At 37.9% G+C, this 23437-nt stretch overlaps 1 protein-coding gene across 3 annotated transcripts in view; it reads right to left on the bottom strand.

The window, feature by feature from the left end:
• The window catches only part of LOC101736665 (ileal sodium/bile acid cotransporter), a 40784-nt gene that overhangs the window by 3649 nt on the left and 13698 nt on the right, over positions 1 to 23437 (bottom strand). For 2 of the 3 annotated variants that reach the window (XM_062676320.1, XM_062676321.1), the window contains exons 2-9: positions 15019 to 15197; positions 11340 to 11483; positions 9892 to 10025; positions 7464 to 7583; positions 6541 to 6715; positions 5386 to 5648; positions 3318 to 3504; positions 2807 to 2882 (exon numbers count right to left, since the gene is read on the bottom strand). In XM_062676320.1, the coding sequence (XP_062532304.1) occupies positions 2807 to 2882; positions 3318 to 3504; positions 5386 to 5648; positions 6541 to 6715; positions 7464 to 7583; positions 9892 to 10025; positions 11340 to 11483; positions 15019 to 15181 (1262 nt within the window). In that variant the 5' untranslated portion in view covers positions 15182 to 15197. Of the gene's footprint in view, positions 1 to 2806; positions 2883 to 3317; positions 3505 to 5385; positions 5649 to 6540; positions 6716 to 7463; positions 7584 to 9891; positions 10026 to 11339; positions 11484 to 15018; positions 15198 to 17774; positions 17931 to 23437 lie in introns of those variants that run through there. The other variant, XM_062676319.1, reaches the window with a different exon arrangement.

Raw genomic sequence — 23437 nt, 5'->3', positions numbered from 1 at the left:
CCTACGCGGCGCACTGAATAAATTATGTCGATTTCTGTTACTAAGATGCCTCGATTGCCTCCTTTTGTTTATTAATGTAGGTTTTAGTCTTTTAGGTCTTTTAAAAATACGATTCATTCTTAGTATCTGCGGATTCGTTATTATAAGATTATACTAGATATTTCGGCGTCTTAGTAAGTAGTGTGGCAGTGGCGTAGCGATCTTATCTCGCATCTGGGACACAAAGGCACAATACCTGTTTGATCCTCAATTCGAAAAAAAAAACATAATATTAAATGTAAAATATACTCGCAAATTAATAAATAAACAAAGTAAAATAAATAAAGTCATAGGCACAAGATAGGCTTTAAATTTTAGACACAAAATGTACTTGAGAAAACAAGACTAGATTTAGAAATTAACAGAGAGAGATGAAGATGAATAGGAATGATAGAATATAGAATTAGTTCAAAAGATACCTATTATTTATTTTACATATTTATGAATAAACCCAGTTTTAAAATAATAAAAAGTTTGATGTAGACCAGGGGTGAGCAACCTTTTTAATCAATGGGCCAATTGAAATTTAATTTTTTTTTTGGTGGAGCCGCAGATAACTTAGCTGTTATTAATAATTTACGAAACTTTATTTCTTTATTAAAAATAAACAAGAAAAGAACAGGAAAACGAATTGATAGGAGAAAGTTGATAAATTCAATTTTATCTCATCCTTGATTTAGACTATTTATGTTCCTTTTTTTTTCTTTTTATTTACGAATTAACATTTATTATATATAACAATGGCACTAAATTCGAAAATGTACTTTCCAGAAATCATTTTTTTTTCGCCACGGTAACTGGTCCCGTGCTAAGTTCGTAAAGAACCTGTGTTACAGGTACCAGATGACGGAAATAAATGTAAGATTCTTATTATACACATACATAATATATATTTACCCCCTTGTGCAATGACCATGTCACTTACCACTACACCAGACGGCCGTTAAAATTATAATAAAAGTAGCGGCCGGTAGGCATGATGCCCCCCGCCCCCCAACCCCCCTGTTAAGACACTGAGCACCGGTGACCTATTTCAGCGTGTTAATATCTAATATATACATCACATTGTCAAAGTTACGGCGTTGCAAGCGTATACGTGACGTTGTGTGTCTTTGAAGTCGGAAACCGCCACCTCTACGTTACAGAGTGATAGACACGCATTGAACATACCTCCCGCACTGACTCGACATAACGTTATGCGAACGATGTCGGTGACGTGTTTATTATGAAAACAGAAAGAAAAAAAAACACATTCATTTTTATAACATTCCCATGTAACGTAACGAACGAATCCTTCGTCGGTGAGCGATCGAGGAAGCGGTGGCCATCTTGATACATGAGTCGTCTATTATCAAAGGTGGCAATCTGTGTATTTGGACAAAAAAATGTTATTGATATAGCGATACAGATTGATTTGAATATAATCGTCTCCTTCAAAGAATACGATTCAAAACCTGCACTAAATAAAGGTTAATACTTAACCTGTTATTTATCTAAGATGTCGTTCAGAAGAGTTTTATGACTGCCAATGGAATACAAAGTCAATAATTCGTTTTTCTGATTTACCAATAATTGTCCAAAAGTCACATTGCCGGCTTTGATAATAGTCGACTCACATGTCCATTTTTTGTGTTTTGTCAAGTTCACAAACAAAATTAGCTCTTATTGGTCTCATCATAAAGTACAATTTCGAAACTGTATTTGCATTCGAAAAATTCTTGTTTTGATTGATTATGAATGATTTAAAATTTTTGGCTTCGTAATTTGACAGAACACAAAAAGCATTTTCCTCTATGATAGTCCTGTCAAAAACGATCACACTCAAAAACAAAAAGACATTCACACAATTATTACCGTTATTATAATCATATTATTATACAAAATGATTATTCACCGATAAACTTAGATAATTTGCTTAACGGTGACTTTAATTACAACCTTTTTTGTTTTCAAGCTTAGATAATCTACACAACTACTGAAGCGCCTCTAGTGGACATTTAAAGAACTAAACATTTCGAAGAATCCCACTGTGATTAAAATCAAATCAAACGAGCTTTTGTTGTGCGGCAGAAATAGGCAGGAGTTTGGCACGCATTATAGTTAAAAAAACTCCGTCAGATTAAGTTCTAGAGTGACGAATCTAAGATAATGTGACTGCTGACCAATTTCTAGTGTGGTCGATATTTCCCGGTATTATAAATAGCGGCTAAATTAAAAAATAGAATCGCTTTACGAAAAATGGTTCGCATAATTGAGGCCGTCAGCGCAAAAGTGGCCTAAGCTTACCATAGTTAACATGGAGATAATGATGTTCAAATTTACCTATACAATAACTTCGTAGGCAAAAAAATACGCTCTAAAATGATGTTTACAAAGGCATCTATTATCTATAGATGAAACTAGGGATAGGCCGATTTTGCGTCAAAATTTATTATGTTTTAAATAAATTGCAATACTTAAGCACGAATATGAATTGTGGGTTAGGTCACGTTTGCGCTGACGGCCTCAATTATTAAATTATGTTAATTTATTATTGTTTCAACTATCGTTAATCTCAGTGTACGATAAGAAGTTATCAATTTTGATTGCAATACTTTTTATGGTAACGAATTAAAATAAATAAGAACTTATTGTAATCTATATCTAATCTATAACGATTTAAATTACTAAAAGTCGGTAATCTTTACATTTTAAATTGTATCAAATATCGAATTTAATCAAAATTATTTTTTACGATATTAGAATTATTGTGTTTTTGTATACTAACCAAGCCTTGATCTTCTGGTATATAAAGATCGCGATCATAGGGAAGGGCGTCATGATAGCTGCCGAGACTGGGACGACTGGAAACCGAGAAAAAAAATGCGAAATGTATTTCCGGTCCAAAACAAAAAGCATCTGTTTAAATTTGAATTCGAATTTCGAAGGATGGAACGTGAGAATTTGAACAGCATATATACCGTTTTTTTCCTTACCTATTCTAGTGACCTCAAGAGGTCATACTAGATGCACGGGACGAGTAGGTGAGCTCACAGGGCTCTAACCTGTGGACATTGCTAACTCATGCTAGAGAGTAGTGCTTCACAGAATCTACCACCGGATCGGAAACGCAACCCACTGAGAAGATCCGGCGAGAAACTCAGTGGGCTGTGTCTGGGAGTTAATTTACTCGTCGAGCCCTTCGTCGCAAGCGACGGATTCGACGGGAACGATGACCGGTGCTTGTGGTTCCTAAAAGTACCGTTAGTGGATCGAGAGGATACGTGATGACGTCATACCAGTAGTGAGATCAGCTTCGGGTTGCCCGAGCGCGTATCTGAGCAGGAAGATCGCTATCCCGGTGTTCTGGATGCCGGTCTCTATGGAGATGGCCAGGGCGTCCTCGTGCGGCTGCCTCATCAGACGCGCCGCCAGGTAGCCGAAACAGTAACCCAACCACGGCATGCCCATACCCGCTACCACGATCTGTAATTTTGTAATCATATATTTTATTTATTACAATTTCTGTGTTTGTATATATATATGTATTGGCGAGCGAAATGCCGGACGCATTGTTCACTAAGCAACCAAAGGTGATGCAGAAAATTAATTTAAGGTGCACTAGCGGACCCGGCAGACTTCGTAGTGCCTCAATCGATAAATAAAAGACCTAAACTTTTGTATAAAATAAACTTAAAACAAACAAAAGGAATCCGTCCGACGGGGGACACATCAAAGGAAAAACAAAATTATTATTTTTATTTAATTCCGAGCATTTTCATATTTATCTACCTTTTAAACCTTCTCTGGATTTCCACAAATAAATTCAAGACCAGAATTAACCAAATCGGTCCAGCCGTTCTCGAGTTTTAGCGAGACTAACGAACAGCAATTCATTTTTATATATATAGATTTGGTTAGCATAAAAAACATTATAGTGAGCCAACCTTAACATATAGACATATGCTGTGACGGACTTTTTTTTAGATTTCTTAAAGAGGAACAATTCTGTCATACATTATTTTAGTGAAACTTTAACCGTTTCTGCAGCGCACGCTCTCAAAAGGTAAAAATAACCCCGAATTTGAAACATTCTTTATGGGTGCTCCGCTTGTATGGGTCTTAGCGTGATGTTATATAGCCTTCCTCAATAAATGGGCTATCTAACACTTCAAATCGGACCAGTAGTTCCTGAGATTAGCGCGTTCAAACAAACAAACACGACAGCTTTATAATATTAGTATAGATGTGTATTGGAGGGCGTAATGCCGGGCGCATTGTTTACGAAGCAACCAAAGGTGATGTAGGAAAGTAATTTAAGTGTGTAATTTAAGTGCATTGATAAATAAATCGAACATAAGTAAGTAATCGAAGTCGTCGTGGCCTAAAAGATAAGACGTCCGGAGCATTCGTGTTGAAGCGATGCACCGGTGTTCGAATCCCGCAGGTGGGTACCAATTTTTCTAACGAAATACGTACTCAACAAATATTCACGATTGACTTTCACGGTGAAGGAATAACATCGTGTAATAAAAGTGAAACCCGCAAAATTATAATTTGCGTAATTACTGGTGGTAGGACCTCTTGTAAGTCCGCGCGGGTAGGTACCATCACCCCGCCTATTTCTCCCGTGAAGCAGTAATGCGTTTCGGTTTGAAGGGTGGGGCAGCCCTTGTAACTAACTGCACTGAGACCTTACAACTTATATCTCAAGGTGGGTGGCGCATTTACATAGTAGATGTCTATGGGCTCCAGTAACCACTTAACACCAGATGGGCTGTGAGCTCGTCCAACCATCAAAAGCAATAAAAAAAAAAAACATAATTAAGTATGAAAAACTTTTTTTTTTATTATTGCCCTTGTAGGCAGACGAGCATACGGCCCATCTGATGGTGAGTGGTTATCGTTGCGATAATCCCATTCTCACGGATCGCCTGGGACCTCTGGGTCTGCGGAGGAGCTTCGGTTCCCTCTGTACCGTATGTTCCATGGGAAGTGTTCTGAGGAATTATTTGATATGATTCCATCATCTCGTTTTTACCATCGCACCGCCCGCCACCGGAGTACAGTTCACCCATACTACCTGGAGCCACTGCAGTCATCCACAGTGCGTTTCCAAAGATCTATTTTGCCACGTACCATCCGGCTATGGAATGAGCTTCCACGGTGTTTCCCGAGCGCTATGACATGTCCTTCTTCAAACGAGGCGTGTGGAGAGTATTAAGCAGTAGGCAGCGTTTTGACCCTGCCCTTGGCATTACTGAAATCCATGGGCGACAGTAATCATTCACCATCAGGCGGGCCGTATGCTCGTCTGCCTTCAAAGGACAAAAAAAAAAACAAAATAGAAATGTCAGACGAACTAACCTCCCAAGTGAACAGCTGGAAGATGTACAGGTTGGTAACGATCGCGAATATGATGATGAACAGCAGTAGAGTAGTCGAAAATCCCTTGAGGATCCGGACCATGAAACCCGCGAATTTTGGGGTCAGCTTCTGCATGCTTAGCCCGATGCCGAGCGGCACCACCAGCCCCACCACGAAGTAAGCGATGCGCGCGTACGGCACCACGATCTTGGCGTTGTGGAACACCACTTGACCCAGGGAGAACAACCACGCGGGCATAAAACCTGCGGAAAACCAAAACAAAAAATTAATAGAAAAAAAGAAACAAAATTAATAGTTTTTACTGGTGTTAGGACCTCTTGTGACTCCGGACGGGTAGGTACCACCGCTTTGCCTATTTCTACCGTGAAGCAGTAACGCGTTTCGGTTTGAAGGGCGGGGCAGCCGTTGTAACTATACTGAGATCTTAGAACTTATATCTCAAGGTGGGTGGCGCATTTACGTTGTAGATGTCTATGGGCTTCAGTAACCACTTAACATCAGATGAGCTGTGCGTACCCGCGCGGACTCACAAGAGGTCCTAGCACCAGTAATTACGGAAATTATAATTTTACAGGTTTGACTGCTAACACTAGCCTTAACAAGAGCAGTGCTTCGCGGTATGTACTAACGGATCAGTATCGCGACCCACTGAGAAGATCCGGCGAGAAACTCAGTATGCCGTACAAATAAATACGACTATTTTGAATGTATGTATCGAGTAAATAGTACTTATGTATATAGGTACTAAGTACTCGTCTGTGGCGTAATAAAAATAGCTGTTTCGTATTCATTAAAATGCAATTCTTAATGTTTACATATAAACAATAAAACGAGTACATGCTCACTATTGTCTCATATCACTACATAGTATAAAACAAAGTCGCTTTCTCTGTCCCTATATCCCTATGTATGCTTAAATCTTTAAAACTACGCAACGGATTTTGATGCGGTTTTTTTTAATAGATACAGTGATTGAAGAGGAAGGTTTATATGTATAATAACATCCATTAAATAGTGGAGAAATCAATAATAAATTACACTTTCCAAAGTGAAGGGAGGGCGGGTCTATGCAATAAAAAAAAAAAGTTCTCTCTTCTAAGAAATAAAAAATTACAAAAAATTAATAACACTTACCAAATGAGCAAATAGTAGATATGGTCGTCATGGCGAGGGACAGGTTGAGGTTACCGCCGAGGATGAAGGTCCAGACGTTGGAGGCGCCGCCCCCGGGGGCTACGCCCGTGAAGAACATCCCGAGACGCATCGCGGGAGAGTTCGGGAATATCACGTAGCCCAGACCGAAGGAACTCTGACAAGTCAAGATGGCAGCAATACAATGACGTTGTAATATCTATCTATATATCGACGCTTGAAAGGCAAACGTGACTATATAAGCGAGAATAACTGCTTTATACATAAACTAGCGACTCGCCCTCGCTTCGCTTCGGAAACTGTAATTTATTATTGATTTCTCCACTATATAATGGATGTTATTATATATATAAACCTTCCTCTTTAATCACTCTATCTATTAAAAAAACCGCATCAAAATCCGTTGTGTAGTTTTAAAGATTTGAGCATACATAGGGACAGATATAAGGACAGAGAAAGCGACTTTGTTTTATACTATGTACTGATGATAGGCAATAACCATATTCGATGCGCAAAAAAAATACATTTCTAGGTCTATTAAAATCATTTCAATCCTACAGCTAGATTCATTAAAATAGATTTTTTTTCAGGTATTTCAACTTTAAATTAGTCTACTGTAAAGCTCACGCATTGTCGCTTAGTCACGTTTGCCTTTCAAGCGTCGATATGTACATTAAAACTAATTTTTTTTAATTTTTTTATTTTGATTTTTTATTTGATTAACTATTTTTCTTATCTACCTTATTGAACTTGATATGATAATAACAATAAACGTTTTGAGTTAGAATACTTTTAAAATAAAACTAAATATTATTTATATGTATACATATAAACTACATGTTTTGGTACTGTGTCTTTGAATTTATCTAGAGATATAAAATATTTTACTATTAAATGTAACTCACGAGTGGCATAAAAAGGAATTGTCCGACCATTCCTATGGCGGGTCCGATCGGTCGCTTGATGACGTCACGCACCGTCGGCCAGTGCATCGCACATCCGAAATTGATAAAGATTAAAGCTATCTGTAACATGAAAATGTATGCATTCATTCAGTAATAGTTATAACTAGTCAGGTCATAAGTATTGTCACACAGTAAAAACTTTTCTTTTAGAATGCTGGCCACAAAAAAGTTTATTGAATTCGAATTTCGAATTGTTCATGAAAATAAAAATGTATACTTTTAGAATTTTACTCATTTTTAAATATGGAGTGGACGCTTAAAGAAGACCGTGTTGCAGTTATTGCGTTGCATCGTTGCGGTTACGCGCCAATTCAAATTTTTAACATACTGAAAAATTTGAATATACCCAAAAGATTCGTTTATCGTACCACCAAACGATACAATGAAGACTGACTCTAGTGTAGATGACAGGTCAAGAAGTGGTCGCCCTCGGTCTGTTAGGACTCCAGCAGTGATAAAAGCTGTGAAGGCGCGAATTCAAAGAAATCCCAAACGTAAGCAGAAACTGTTGGCCCTTCAGATGGGGTTAAGCAGAACCACGGTGAAAAGGGTGTTAAATGAAGACTTAGGGCTTCGGGCATATCGAAGAAAAACAGGACATCGTTTGAATGCTCGTCTAATGGACCTGAGACTGAAGAGATGCCGCGCTTTGTTGAAGCGGTACGCGGGAAAAAAATATCGGGAAATTATTTTTTCGGATGAAAAAATTTTTACCGTAGAAGAGAGCTACAACAAACAAAATGATAATGTGTACGCACACAGTAGTGAAGAAGCGAGCAACCGTATTCCGCGTGTCCAACGAGGTCATTTTCCATCCTCGCTCATGGTATGGTTGGGAGTTTCTTATTGGGGCCTAACAGAGGTACATTTTTGTGAGAAAGGTGTAAAAACGAATGCAGTTGTGTATCAAAATACAGTCCTGACGAACCTTGTGGAACCTGTTTCTCATACCATGGTCAATAACAGGCACTGGGTATTCCAACAAGATTCGGCGCCAGCTCATAGAGCGAAGAGCACACAAGACTGGCTGGCGGCGCGTGAAGTCGACTTCATCCGGCACGAAGACTGGCCCTCCTCCAGTCCTGATTTGAATCCGTTAGATTACAAGATATGGCAACACTTGGAGGAAAAGGCGTGCTCAAAGCCTCATCCCAATTTGGAGTCACTCAAGACATCCTTGATTAAGGCAGCCGCCGATATTGACATGGACCTCGTTCGTGCTGCGATAGACGACTGGCCGCGCAGATTGAAGGCCTTTATTCAAAATCACGGAGGTCATTTTGACTAAACTTTAGTGTCATAAGAATCTGTGTTTTGTTAAGTTCATTTTGGTATATGAATGGTTACATAATGAATAAACTTGTTTCAATTATTTTACATTAAACATGTGACAGAATTTATGACCTGACTAGGTACATTTAAAAAACCGTTTACACGCTTTTAAGGTCTATTGCCCTAAGCACGTTATTTCGGATCCTCCCAATCCATGAACGGTACCTCAAGCACCGGTCGCCATTCTCGCCGAACCCGTCGCTTACGACGAAGGGCTCGACGAGTAAATTAACCCTCAGACACAGCCCACTGAGTTTCTCGCCGGATCTTCTCAGTGGGTCGCGTTTCCGATCCGGTGGTAGACTCTGCGAAGCACTGCTCTTGCTAGGGGCAGTGTTAGCATCACTCCTTTACTGGTGGTAGATACTCTTGTGAGTCCGCACGGGTAGGTACCACCACCCTGCCTATTTCTGCCGTGAAGCAGTAATGCGTTTCGGTTTGAAGGGTAGGGCAGCCATTGTAACTATACTGAGATCTTAGAACTTATATCTCAAGGTGGGTGGCGCATTTACGTTGTAGATGTCTATGGGCTCCAGTATCCACTTAACACCAGGTGGGCTGTGAGCTCGTCCGTCCATCTAAGCAATAAAAATATATATAAAAAAAACCGGTTTGAGCCCTGTGAGCTCACCTACTAGTTAAGGTTACGCTGAAATAGCCTCTCGAGGCTATCAGCTTAGTTAAGAAAAAAAAACATTTTTTAATACCTCAAGGTAGACTCTGCAAAAAAATAGAGTTCTTTGTCATATGAAGGCCGTAATTTCAATTACCTTTAGTGTTGGAAAGAGATTTAGGGGTCAGTTCGCTCGTCGAGCCCTTCGTCGCAAGCGACGGGTTCGACGAGGACGGTGACCGGTGAGTTAAGACCGTATGCGTCTTTGCGAAGACTGCTCCTATGCATTGTCTATGTCTAAGATTTACGATTAAAGTACTCAAAGTTTAAGTATAATTTCCTTCAGCCACACGTCTCGCGTCGTGATTCATGGTAGCTTACACACCAGAAGTGGTCGTACCCGTTGACATAAGCAATACTTACGAACACAGCAACGCTGGTGGTGAATATCGTGTCTATGACCCGTTCGACCCTCGTGATCACCACGGGCACCGTACCGTTGGTGACGGAAAACGTATCGGCGTCCCTTTTTACTTCCAGTACCAAGTTTGTCCTACCTGAAAAGCGTATGCGTCTTTACACTTACGGACAAAATAATCGGATCGCACTAGATAAATGAAAAAGAAAAAATAATCAATCTTTCAATTGTTCTTCCGGGAAACTGTATCACGATACAAAATTACTTCTCTATTTACTATCTTATGCCATAACAAAAACATGCTATAGGATCACATTCGCTAGCGATTAAAAAACAAAAAGTTTTTAAAAAAATACATAAATTATATTCTAGTCAATTTAAAATACACGATTGTTTGCTAATTTTTCATGTACATTTATAATTTTATTTCCATATTGTCTTCGAGACTTAATTAACAGAAATCGCGCAAATAAGAAGCAGCTGTCTCAATATCATTGTTGATAGTAAAAATACTCTATAAAGTTTGGCTTTTGTTTCGGACAAGGAAGTGTCGAGTAGTAATTATTTCAAGTCCTCTAATTGTTTCGTAAAATAATTAAATTTATATACGCATGTAATAAAGCCGGTGACGTCTTCAAAAGTAGAACATTTTTTATAAATAAGTAATGAAGAGTTTACTCAGAGATAGCATGTATATTGTTTTATATTGGATCTACTAACGGTTCGATGGAGCATTCTTGGTGGCATTTGAGTTGCTTAAAAAAATTGTATTTTAATAAAATTAAGCATCTCCAAGCAAAGAAGGGTCTTTGCTTTCGATCACAGCCTACTGAAGGAACTGTAATGTAACGTGATTTTTTCTATATGATTTTGTTTTGAAATGTATTTGTTGATTGGACTGATCAGAAAAGCACTACTCTCGACACCACAGTCCACGATTCTCTGCACTTGGCGGCAGATAAGAACAAATGGCCTAGAGTGATCCACAATAAACTCTAGTTGCGAGGAGGTGGTCACGACCCTCAGCATTGAGGAAACCGAAGCGAAGAGGACGAGCTAAACTCGGCCCAAATGGCTGACCTATCTTTGACTCGATCGCTACCAAGCTTTACAAGAAAACCCAAACTGAACATTTCCTAGAAAAATAATCGAAACAGGGCCGGGCGTTTCGGACTCTATACGGAACATAATAAGTACATACATTGACTTCTCTGCCGTTCTAATATTATACTGGTGGTAGAACCTCTTGAGAGTTCGCACGGGTAGGTACCACCACCCTGCCTATTTCTGCCGTGAAGCAGTAATGCGTTTCTACTATAACTATACATAAGATCTTAGAACTTATATCTCAAGGTGGGTGGCGTATTTACTTGTGTCTATGGGCTCCAGTAACCAGTCAATACCAGGTGGGCTGTGAGCTCGTCCACCCATCTAAGGAAAAAAAAGCACTCACCTATAAAATTTCCATTAACGCGTATCTTGCCCTTCCACGTGCTGTCGTGTTTTTCGTAAAGGTTCGACGAGTTCCATTCGGCCCAGGCCAGTTGCTCATTTTGCGAACTGATTTTGAACGCGTCATTTAACTCCAAGCCCGAACCTGTATCAATTTAATATGAGGATTGATATTCAAATTTTGAATACTATTACTATTTAGCAAGAGTTTTGCATGTCATCTCTCTCTTTCTCTCTTTTAGTCAGCGCATAGTCGTCCACTGAATACCTGCCTCGGCAAAGCCTCGCCACCAAAGCCGGTCCTGTGAGACATGCAACAGGTCGTCGGACCACCTTGTGGAGCCCTACCCACGCTATGACTTTCAATATGGCGGTCACCAGTCGAGAATTTTTAGCTCATGAGTTTAAGATCCTTAATGACCAGCTATTGTTAAACTATTGCTTACAGATACTACCACGCAAATGCTTTCGCACGCCACTTTAGATAAAATACTCGGTTGGATTGCTGATAACGGCTGTTTACAACTTCAAATAAGAAGCTTATTTCTCAAGCGTAGCTAACATAAAAATTATTAATAGATAAAAAAAAAATATTGTAAAAAAAAAGCGTGTTAATCCGAAGGCCAAAATTTGAGTTAATCCGACGTTTTCAAAGAGTTTAAAATCAAGGTCAAATATTCCATATTAACATATGTACATACATATGTACTAACATACGTATGAAGCTAATAAAAGCGTTATTATAAAGAAGAGATCATGAATGTCAATTTATACCTACTACATTTTACGGCCAGTGTCGAAATACACAAACATTCACAATTTAAGATACCAAGCAACTCGATTTGAAAATGAGTATATTTCAGTACGTTCGTATTTTGAATAAATTAGGGAACCAAACTGATGTATTGTACGATTCGGATACAATGTACTTTATACCTTAAACTTGATAATATAAAGTCGATTTTGCTTTATTAATAATTTGACAAACACATTTATATGCCTGCATATTTCCGTCGATGCATTCTCACATGTTACATCCGTGACGCTATGTAGCAATATTCAAGTACAAACGTACAAAATTACATACAGCAGTAACCTTCGGTTTTTTTCTGATAGAAGCTCTTTCTGGAAGCCGAAAGAACAATGTAATTCTTTAACAGAACATAGGTTAATTGATAAAGCGATATCTATACTAATATTATAAAGAGGAAAGATTTGTTTGTTTGTTTGTTTCGAATAGGCTCCGAAACTAATGGACCGATTTGAAAAATTCTTTTTCCATTAGAAGCCGACATTGTCCCTGATGAACATAGGCTACTTTTTTTTATTTTTATTTTATTTTATATATTTGGTTTCATGTGTGTTTTAATGTTTCCGAAGCGAAGCGAGGGCGGGTCGCTAGTTCATTAATAAATATAGATTCTGTGTGTTCCCATCTGTTTTGGGTCACTCAGGATAACGGGATTCGTGCGTTATATGTATCTATTTTTTTATTATTGTGTTTATACGTAGTTAAGATATCACGACAAAAAAATAATAATGAAACGGTTAAATCTTTCGAGATTTTTTTTTTAATATTTTCATCTCAGACTTGGGTTACAAGGCTGTTAAGTCGATTTGTGCGCTGTTAAAATATCATTACGACCAAATTAAAATATACGATCTAGCCATTATGTAATCTTCTTTAATTCTACTAGATTTAAATAGTCTCGCATCTTTTTTTTACACTAGTATGTATACGTGCTGCTAAATTAAAATATGTAACAGTAAATATGTTTCTTTGGTTTTTTTTGGTGGACCTACTATAGAGTCGTCTTATTCTAACTTCAATGTATTCTTTTTTTCTTTTTTTTATTGCTTAGTTGGGTGGACGAGCTCACAGCCCACCTGGTGTTAAGTGGTTACTGGAGCCCATAGACATCTACAACGTAGACGCGCCACCCACCTTGAGATACAAGTTCTAAGGTCTCAGTATAGTTACAACGGCTGCCCCACCCTTCAAACCGAAACGCATTACTGCTTCACGGCAGAAATAGGCAGGGAAGTGGTACCTATCCGCGCGAACTCACAAGTGGTCCTACCACCAGTAATTACGCAAATTATAATTTTGCGGGTTTGATTTTTATTACACGATGTTATTCCTTCACCGTGGAAGTCAATCGTGAACATTTGTTGAGTATGTATTTCATTAGAAAAATTGGTACCCGCCTGCGGGATTCGAACACCGTTGCATCGCTTCAACACGAATGCACCGGACGTCTTATCCTTTAGGCCACGACGACTTTTCCCATAGACTTTTGATATATTCGTACAATCATTAAAATGACTTTACGGTTTAATCGAGTCTCGCGTTTTTTATTGTCATTATTTTATTTTACGAATACTTGTACGGTTTTTTGTGACCACTAAAACTGTGAACTATAAAAGTTTGACGGTTTAAATTATGTGTTGTTACTCACGAAAACTGAAGATAACGTTACATTCAACTAAACAGTTGTTTGATGATAATTTGTATTTAGCCCCCTGGGTTTAGGAATCACTAGACTTTCTTTGAGAACGATTCCCATCCGAGATTTGTATATAACGTGGAGTACGTTCGATGTGTGCCTTACAATTGCGAAAGTCTATGTGATCTTAAATTCATCCGACCGCGACGGGTAAGGCAAAGCCGCCATCGCCCGAAACATGTCTTGTCGGATCCCCCGGATTCACTCTCGGTGCTTTTAGGCCTCTCAAACACCGGTCGCCGTCCTCGCCGAACTGGTCGATTACGATGAAGAGTTCGACGAGCAAACTAACCCATAAACACAGCCCACTGAGTTTTTCGTCGGATCTTCTCAGTGGATCACGATTCCGCATTGTATATCTTCGGTCGCTCAACGTGCATCGACATTTTAGTTCGAACTACAGTTACTTATACAAATGTTTTCGGTCGCTTAGAATTTATGAGTCAATTACGCAACGAGCTCAGTGAAATGCTATAGGGGATTGGTGTTGCCAATTTTAGTTCGCTAAATTATCGGAACTTTTTTTTTAAACTAAGGCGTCGAGGAAAGTGCCTTTGTTATTTTAGTGGTTCGGTGGTGGATTCTACGAAGCACTGCCCTTGCTAGGGCTAGTGTTAGAAAGTTCTCTCAGGTTGAGCCCCTGAGCTCACCTACCACCCGTCCGGGCGTAGCTGGAATAGCTTCTTAAGCTACAAGCGAATAGGTAGGAAGAATTGAAGTCATCGTGGCCTAAAGGATAAGACGTCCGGTGCACTCGTATGAAGCGATGCACCGGTGTTCGAATCCCGCAGGCGGGCACCAATTTTTCTAATGAAATACGTACTCAACAAATGTTCTCGATTGACTTCCACGGTGAAGGAATAACATCGTGTAATAAAAATCAAACCCGCAAAATTATAAATTGCGTAATCACTGGTGGTAGGACCTCTTGGGAGTCCGCACGGGTAGGTACCACCACCCCGCCTATTTCCGCAGTGAAGCAGTAATGCGTTTCGGTTCGAAGGGTGGGGTAGCCGTTGTAACTATACTAAGACCTTAGAACTTATATCTCGAGGTGGGTGGCGCATTTACGTTGTAAATGTCTATGGGCTCCAGTGACCACTTAACATCAGGTGGGCTGTGAGCTCGTCCATCCATCTAAGCAATAAAAAAAAAAAAAGAAAACAAACTCACCTTCAATAGATACATCGACGTATTTGTATTCTTCCATTTTGACGATTATACTTGGAGGCGAGAAGACCGCCGTTAGTCTGGGCACATTCTGGCATATCACCCACAACGGACACAACGCCAGTACGTACAAGACGATCAGGTGTAATGGCCAAATCGGACACATTTTCTATATCATTTATCTGAAAAGAAAAAAGAGAAGTTATAGACTTCATTTTTAATTTTAAAAACTAACCAGTGTTTGATATTTCAGCGCTTGAGTTAGTTAAAAGCACTTAGCCATGGAATATTTCTTCTATCGCTTCTAAAGTATTCTTGGTGCTTAATTTTTAAGATTATTCTTGGTTATGGTGCGTCCTTTTGGCCCAATGTGTCAACTAAGTTTACAGAAACCTTTTGAAAACCCTTGCTGGTAAGGCGTATTGAAAGTCCACATGTACGTACTCAACAAGGCCGTCTCAAAAACTGGCTTTTAAACCAGAGCCACAGATTACGAAACAAGTACACCCAAATTCAAATATTAACGATAATATTGACCAATGTCCATTAATTAGTTCCACCAATGATCAGACCGACAAAAACTCAAATAATTATATATCGATTTACAATTTATGACTAGCATATGTTTATATTTTTTTATTTATTGCCCTTGTTAATTCGTTTCCAAATGATTCTTGTCCACCTGATGGTCGCCTGGAAGAGATCGCTCTTAGCGATAAGACCGCCAATTGTACTTTTTTGTATTTAATGTATCGCACTGTTTATTTGTTTTTTGGTGTACAATAAATACTCTCTCTCTCTCTCTCTCTCTCTCTCTCTTGTAAGCAGACGAGCATATGGCCCACCTCACGGTGAGTGGTTTCCGTCGTCCATGGACTTCAGCAATGCCAGGGGCAGAGCCAAGTGCTACCTACCCTATCGTACCGTAAATATCTACAGCAGTTTCGTTTGCAAACATTTTTAGGCATTCCCCGTTTCAAATTGATACATTTTCTTTTTGCATTTTTTAGAAGAAACAAAAACCTTTAGTTTTCTGGCCACTTGTTCGCGAAACCGAAAATTTACAAACTCGTGAAAACACTAAAATTATGTTTAAGGTAAAGAGGTAAAACATTAATGCGGTTTATCGTCTCAATTTAGTTTGCATTTCATATAATATTGAAGTACGAAAAACCCCAGCTTCCTTATTAATCTACGTTCATTATTAAGAGGTTTATTAACATGTCTAATTTTAAGTATCCTTTTCGCAGTTTTATCTTTCAGCGATGATATATATTAGCAGACAAATATATTTATAATTTTTAAAGATCGGTCTGCTCATCCACTCATCTACTCGTAGTACAATAATAAAGAGCATTTGGCAGGCCTATAGACATTACAATGTATCTACGGCACCAAATTTGAGACATGTAATCTATATATATATATAAATGAAATGCTGTTCGTTAGTCTCGCTAAAACTCGAAAATGGCTGGACCGATTTGGCTAATTTTGGTCTTGAATTATTTGTGGAGGTCCAGAGAAGGTTTAAAAGGGAGATAAATATGATAATAATCGGAATTAAATAAAAATAATAATTTTGTTTTTCCTTTGATGTGTCCCCCGTCGGACAGATTGCTTTTGTTTGTTTTAAGTTTATTTTATACAAAAGTTTAGGTATTTTATTTATCGATTGAGGCACTACGAAGTCTGCCGGGTCAGCTAGGTATATAATAGTTTCTTTATTTCGGGGCGTCAACCTTTAAATACGAACTGTTGCGTGGCAGTATTAGGCAGGATGGTGGTTAACAACCCGATCGGACTCACGGTATGTCATTTTTATACGAATTTGTACCGGATTCTTTATAATTCCACAATGTTTTCTTTCATCGTGGAGGCGTTTACGAACGCTGCTTACGCCTTCCAAAGAATGTTTCTTTTTCCCTACGTAAGTAAGGAAAAGTCCCTAGGTAAGCTCACGGGCTCAACCTGAGAGAATTTGCTAACACTACCCCTAGCAAGAGCTTCGTAGAATCTACCACCGGATCGGAATCGCGACTCACTGAGAAGATCCGACGAGAAACTCAGTGGGAAGAATATGTACCCCTACATAGTCGCATCACTGAATGCGAGTACACAAGTCATTTTGACTAAGGATTCTACACGGAATTCATTTCAAACACAGACTGCTATGATCCACAACACACTACTTAATAAACATTTAAAATGCAACGTGCAAAGTTTATTTTAGTCCATTCATGACTTTTTTTATTTATTGCCTAGATGTGTAGACGAGCTCACAGCCCAGTTAAGTGGTTACTGGAACCCATAGACATCTACAACGTAAATGCGCCACACACCTTGAGATATAAGTTCTAAGATCTCAGTATAGTTACAACGGTTTTCACCTTTCAAACCCCCACCTTTCAAACCGAAACGCATTACTGCTTCACGGCAGAAATAGGGAGTTTTAATTAAGTTGAATCATGAATTTAATAATTGTTTTTTAACAGATTTTCTAAGCCATGTAACATTATCTAATGTTGACATTAAAATAACATATGATGCTTGAAATTCAAATTAAGGTTATGTCGAGTCACATGACTCAAGGAAATACCGTTTCTGCGAAACTGGTTTAAAGGATTTGACATTCAAATACGGGGCATCAAGGAGTCTTTGAACTCTGTAAGGCCAAAAATAAGAATCTCCTCATTAATGTCACTCTAAATTCAATTCACACACAGTATATAACGTTCAAAATTATCGTAATTATGTTTTACCGAATTATTTCACACAATTTTCCTGGAAACACTTCACGATTGACTTAATTTAAATATAGTTGTTGTTATTCAACTCCGAACATTTCGCAAGCGTGTTCGTTGGACCGCGACTGAATGACAAGTGAATGTTGTCTCGATAAAGGTATATACGTCAGACCCAGTCCGCCAAAGTAAGCACGCGTGTTTAAATTTTATCTTTTTTTATCAAACATATTTTTTTAGATACATAAACATAATAGATATATTTATGTGGAGAATTTATATACTTATAATATTACAGAGACGTATATACAGTATGACGTTGAAATGTTACGGTTTTAATTAAACCAAAATGTTAAGGTATACGTTTTCTCTTTAGTATCATTACCGAAACATATGATGTAATAACGAGTACATACCAAAGATACACCCTGTATATAAACGTTATTCCGGTACTTAGGTTTATTATACATATTTAAGCTGATAGCAAATTTAACCCTTTGACTGCCATGTAGGTCACCGGTGCCCTACGCGGCGCACTCAAGTAATTGTGCCGATTTCTGTAACTAAGCGCTTGGATTGCCTAACTTTTTCTTCTTTTGTTTATTGATGTATGTTTTAGTCTTTTAGGTCTCTTAGAAATAGATTCATTGTCAGTATCTTTGGATTCGTCTTTCCCAGAGTCTGCTAGATATTCCGGAGCTTTGATAAGAAGAACGAAGAGAGAAATCGACATAGTAACTTCAGTGCGCCACGTAGGGCACCGGTGACCTACATGGCAGTGAACGTGTTAATAGGACCTTGGTATTATCGCTTTCCAATGTGTTTAGTGCGAGTTTTTTAACGTTCTCGATAGCGTAAAAGTTAACTCGTAAGGCGTTGAAACAGCGGCTCTAGCCGCAAACGTAGGCAAACGTTTCAACTCCATACAAATTGGAATTGACTTTTACGCTATTGAGAATTTTAAAACACGCCCATTACGCACATAGATACCCCCGTGACCACTAATCATGTCGATAATTGGATAAAAATTCATAATTTTATCTTATGCTATTACCGAAATGCCATTGTACCAAAACAAATATAATACCCGTGTGTTCGGTCACGTATAGATAACGAATGATAAGAGTGTTTAATGCATAATTAATCCCTATCACTCATTGGGAAAATCTGTTATATTTTACAAGGAATATAGACTAGTGCGTAGTCAATTAATAGAAAATAATTCTGCTAAACGATTTCAATATCTTACAAATCTTTCCAATATTACGCGATTTGATTAAAGAATAATTTCAATGTGGATATTAGAATTTTTTTAATGTCTTTTATTTATTTATTTAGTTGCTAACACATTCAGTGGCCCATCTTATCTTAACAAGTTACATGTTAGAATGTATATATTGCTGTCCATATATGGACAACATTGAAGTTTTAACTGAATTAATACCTCACATGGGCACAAATCGCAGCTTTTAACAACATAGCGGGCGCAAGAGTTAACGTGCTTCAGATGGTACAGTTCGAAACATAAGGCTTCAAAAGTAATGTATTATGTTAGATTTGGGCTGAAAGGTACACTAATCAAAGGATTTATTATTATTTATGGTACGGTGTATTGTAAACGCAAGGGTATGTATACCCTATTTCTACCCTACTCTACACTACACTACTTTTCTACCCATTTTCCGCGATAATGTGTATAAAGACTAGACCAGACCCATTGTGCAATCGTTATTATGCAAAGCAGTCATCGGCTTCGCATCTCGGGGCGTCTTAACGGTACCCACGATATGGTAAAAAAACTTTCATCCTACCATCTCTTACGAAATCGCTTTATAGATATTCTAGACACGTATCGTTGTTCCTTAAATGGCTTTCATTACGTATAGGACAGTAACAAAACGACCTTGACTTGGAAAACGTGAATCGTGTAGCTGAATAGTGTATACCTATCCTAATCTTAACGTCAGCATGAGATTTAAATTTTACGAATCCAATGTTATGATGATATCGTTTTAACAAAGCAGTTTACATTGTATATCTTCTATTGCTCAACGTGCATCGACGTTTTAGTTCGGACTATAGTTATATATTATACTAGCGACCCGCCCTCGCTTCGCTTCGGAAACATTAAAACACACATGAAACCAAAAAAATAAAATAAATAAAAATTAAAAAAAAGTAGCCTATGTTCATCAGGGACAATGTCGGCTTCTAATGGAAAAAGAATTTTTCAAATCGGTCCAGTAGTTTCGGAGCCTATTCGAAACAAACAAACAAATCTTTCCTCTTTATAATATATATATAATTTTATAAATATTATAAAATTATATATATATATATATATATATATATATATATATTATAGTATAGAGTATAGACAAATGTTTTCGGTCGCTTAGAATGTATGAGTCAATTACGCAATGAGCTCAGTGAAATGCTATAGGGGATTGGTGTTGCCAATTTTAGTTCGCTAAATTATCGGAACTTTTTTTTTTTAAACTAAGGCGTCGGAGAAAATACCTTTGTTATTTTAGTGGTATTGGCATTATAATACATTTACGAGATACACAATTAATACATAATATGTTCATACAGCGTCATATCATGAACATCATAGAACATCGCTAATCCAACTAGTACTCCCTTACAAAGAACAATACTTTTTAGAAAATTGGTCATAAAATATAAGTTTTTCGTCCAGATTATTTCAGATGCTCTCTCCAAAAATGAATTTCATTAATACAGATATGTTCTGAAAATCTGACAACACCACAATAGACTTGCGATACATTTTTGTACTCGTTGCCAACTGGCAAGGTCGGTGCACTGCAACTTTGTATTTATAGTGTTTGTATATACAATACTTTATGCATGTTATTTTATAGAACATAAACAAATTTTTGAAAAAGGAAATAAAAACATTTTATGCACAATTACTGCGCATTTTTTTATTTATTGCTGAGATGGTTGGACGAGCTCGCGGTGTCAACTCACGGACGGTGTTAAGTGGTTACTGAAGCCCATAGACAACTACAACATAAATGCCGCCACCCACTTTAAGATATGAGTTCTAAGGTCTCAGTATAGTTACAACAGCATTCATGAAACTATTGGGGAAACAAAATAGTTCGACAAAATTTATCTGTGAAAGTCAGTTAAAACATTTTGACTATAAATGTACGTCTATTGGCTAAAGCGAAATATGCCTTGCATGGTAAAAAATATATCTCTCTTTTATGTACTTTAAAATATTACCATACAATGTATAGTTTTCTGTTTGATAATCGATGTAGGTATCTACATATTAAGAAAAGGTCCACTCAGAACATAGAAGGCCAAGCGACGATATCTGTTTAAAAAACTGCAAATCATCTAAACCAATAACATTGAAACTGTAGTTAATATCGATTCCGTCGAGATAGGAGTGAATGAAGAGAAGAATGGTGACTACGAAACCGAATTAATTCGTAACCTTAAAGCATTTTAGTTTTAGCAAATGCATACGTGTAAATAATGACATTAAAATACACACTGTAGTTGCAGGATGTAATTATTAGAGTCTACTCTTTTATTCGTAAATGTGTAAATGTGTTCTTGGCGGAACTTTTTTTTCGGAACAGGGCTGCGCGCATTCTTTGTGAGTCTTAACGGTCCGTAGATTTTGCGAGGGGATCGCGGGCTCAAGGATGTTTCTAGGGCTCTACCACAAGACTCCCATTGCGCTCTCTTATCGGAAGTCCGATCTCCGCCCGAGATCATAACCCGGGTAGAGCATGGGTGTTCCCGCGGTCAACAATACAACCAAACTCGCGGTCCCACCCCGAGGATGCTTACGGGTCACCTGACTTAATAGACAACATGAATATCGGCACTATCTTGAGACATCCAAGTCTCAACTGTATTCTGTAATGGCTGTCCCTTCAAGACTGCTTAGGAACAGAAGTAGACACAAGACTACAACTAGATAGTAGTTTTTATATTTGCTTTATTATTATAATCGATAAAACAGATAATATTAACCTATTTAATTATACTAGACTTCCTATCGGATCCGCCCGATCCACTTTCAGTGCGCAGTTCAGGCGCTCATGCTCAAAGCACTGGTTAGTGTTCTTGTTAAACTTGTCGAATGTGACGAAGATTTCCACTTGCAACCTAACCTAAAGACACAACCCACTGAGCTTCTCGCAAGAACTTCTCAGTGGGTCGCGATTCCGTATCCGTGGTAGATTCAGTGAAACACTACTCTTGCTAGGGCTAGTGTTAGAAAATTTTACGAAACACTACTCTTGCTAGGGCTAGTGTTAGAAAATTCTTTAAGGTTGAGCCCGGTGAGCCCGGGGAAGCTGGAATAGCCCACAAGGCTGCTAGCGAATACGTGAAAAATAAATACAGTGAAAATATTTTATAGCAATGGTTCATCAAAACACTTTAACGCGCAATACTTTAACGAATAAATCCTGTCATTTAATTCATTAATTTCAAGGTAAAATAATCAACGGAAAACATTCATTAGCAGTAAATCGATATATAATTGGAACGATATCGTGTTGGATAATAGACAAAGTAAACGAAAATGGCCGATATCCGACGACGGTTATTTACTTTTGTTTGAAGTTTATCTTTCATCCTTTCGACTGAAATACAGTGACCTGATTCCGTTTAAAGCATAGACCTATATACTTCAGTGGTTTAAAGTAATTGAAATTGTTCTTGACAAAAGCAGTGTCATTTGTCATCCTTTTGACTACAATAGTTTAAGGTATTTAAGCTGCTATTAAGGGAAGGCGTAATTAACGTTTGACTCGAGCTTGACTCTATTTAAAAGATCGATACGGTTGATACTGACTATGGTTTCAATATCAACAAAAATAAGACAAAGCAGATAATAACAACAAGGAAATCGGAAACATATTGTGTTATCTACCATACATAAAAGTCGCTGTGTGTATGTTCGTTCCCTAAAACTCCGAAACAATTGTACCAATTTCGATAAAATCTTCAGAAAATCTTCCGATTGGCTTATCGGATGATTTGGTAGGGATCGGATCAAAGATCGGTCAGCAAAGCGGGCCAAGTTTGACTGGTTTCTACACATGTTTAAAACAATTCATTATCGATACTTTTTTGTGGTAGCGAAACTGTTATCGCATGTTAACTTGAACATTTCCGATAATTACCATTTAATAATTGTTATCTTGGGTGATTAAATTTTTTTGGGAAATCGACTTGTTTGTATTTCTTGCCAATTTATAAAATTCATTTAAGAGTTACGTTTAAGGACCCATTTACTTGTTAGCACTCAACATACGATGTTAATAGCATTGGTGATGAATTTCGACTATGATCCTACCATAAATAATAAATCAATTTATACAATTTTGCGAATTTCATTTTATTATACGATAACTTTTGCCCGCGACTTCGTCGGCGTGGAATAGTTCACAAATAATGCTTTATTTAAGAACAAATTTGGTTAGCATAAAAACGTTATAGTGAGCCAACCTTAACATATAGACATATGCTGTCACGGACTTTTTTTAGATCTTTTAAAGGGGAACAATTCTGTCATACATTATTTTAGCGAAACTTTAACCGTTTCTGCAGCGCACACAGCGGAAGCTCTCAAAAGGGAAAAAACCCCGACTTTGCAACATTCTTTATTGGTACTCCGCTTGTAT

The sequence above is a fragment of the Bombyx mori genome, chromosome 26 (genome assembly GCF_030269925.1).
Source record: "Bombyx mori chromosome 26, ASM3026992v2".
NCBI classification, from domain to species: domain Eukaryota; kingdom Metazoa; phylum Arthropoda; class Insecta; order Lepidoptera; family Bombycidae; genus Bombyx; species Bombyx mori.
The sequence above is the reverse complement of the archived record's forward strand: the minus strand, read 5'-3'. Positions and strand labels throughout refer to the sequence as shown.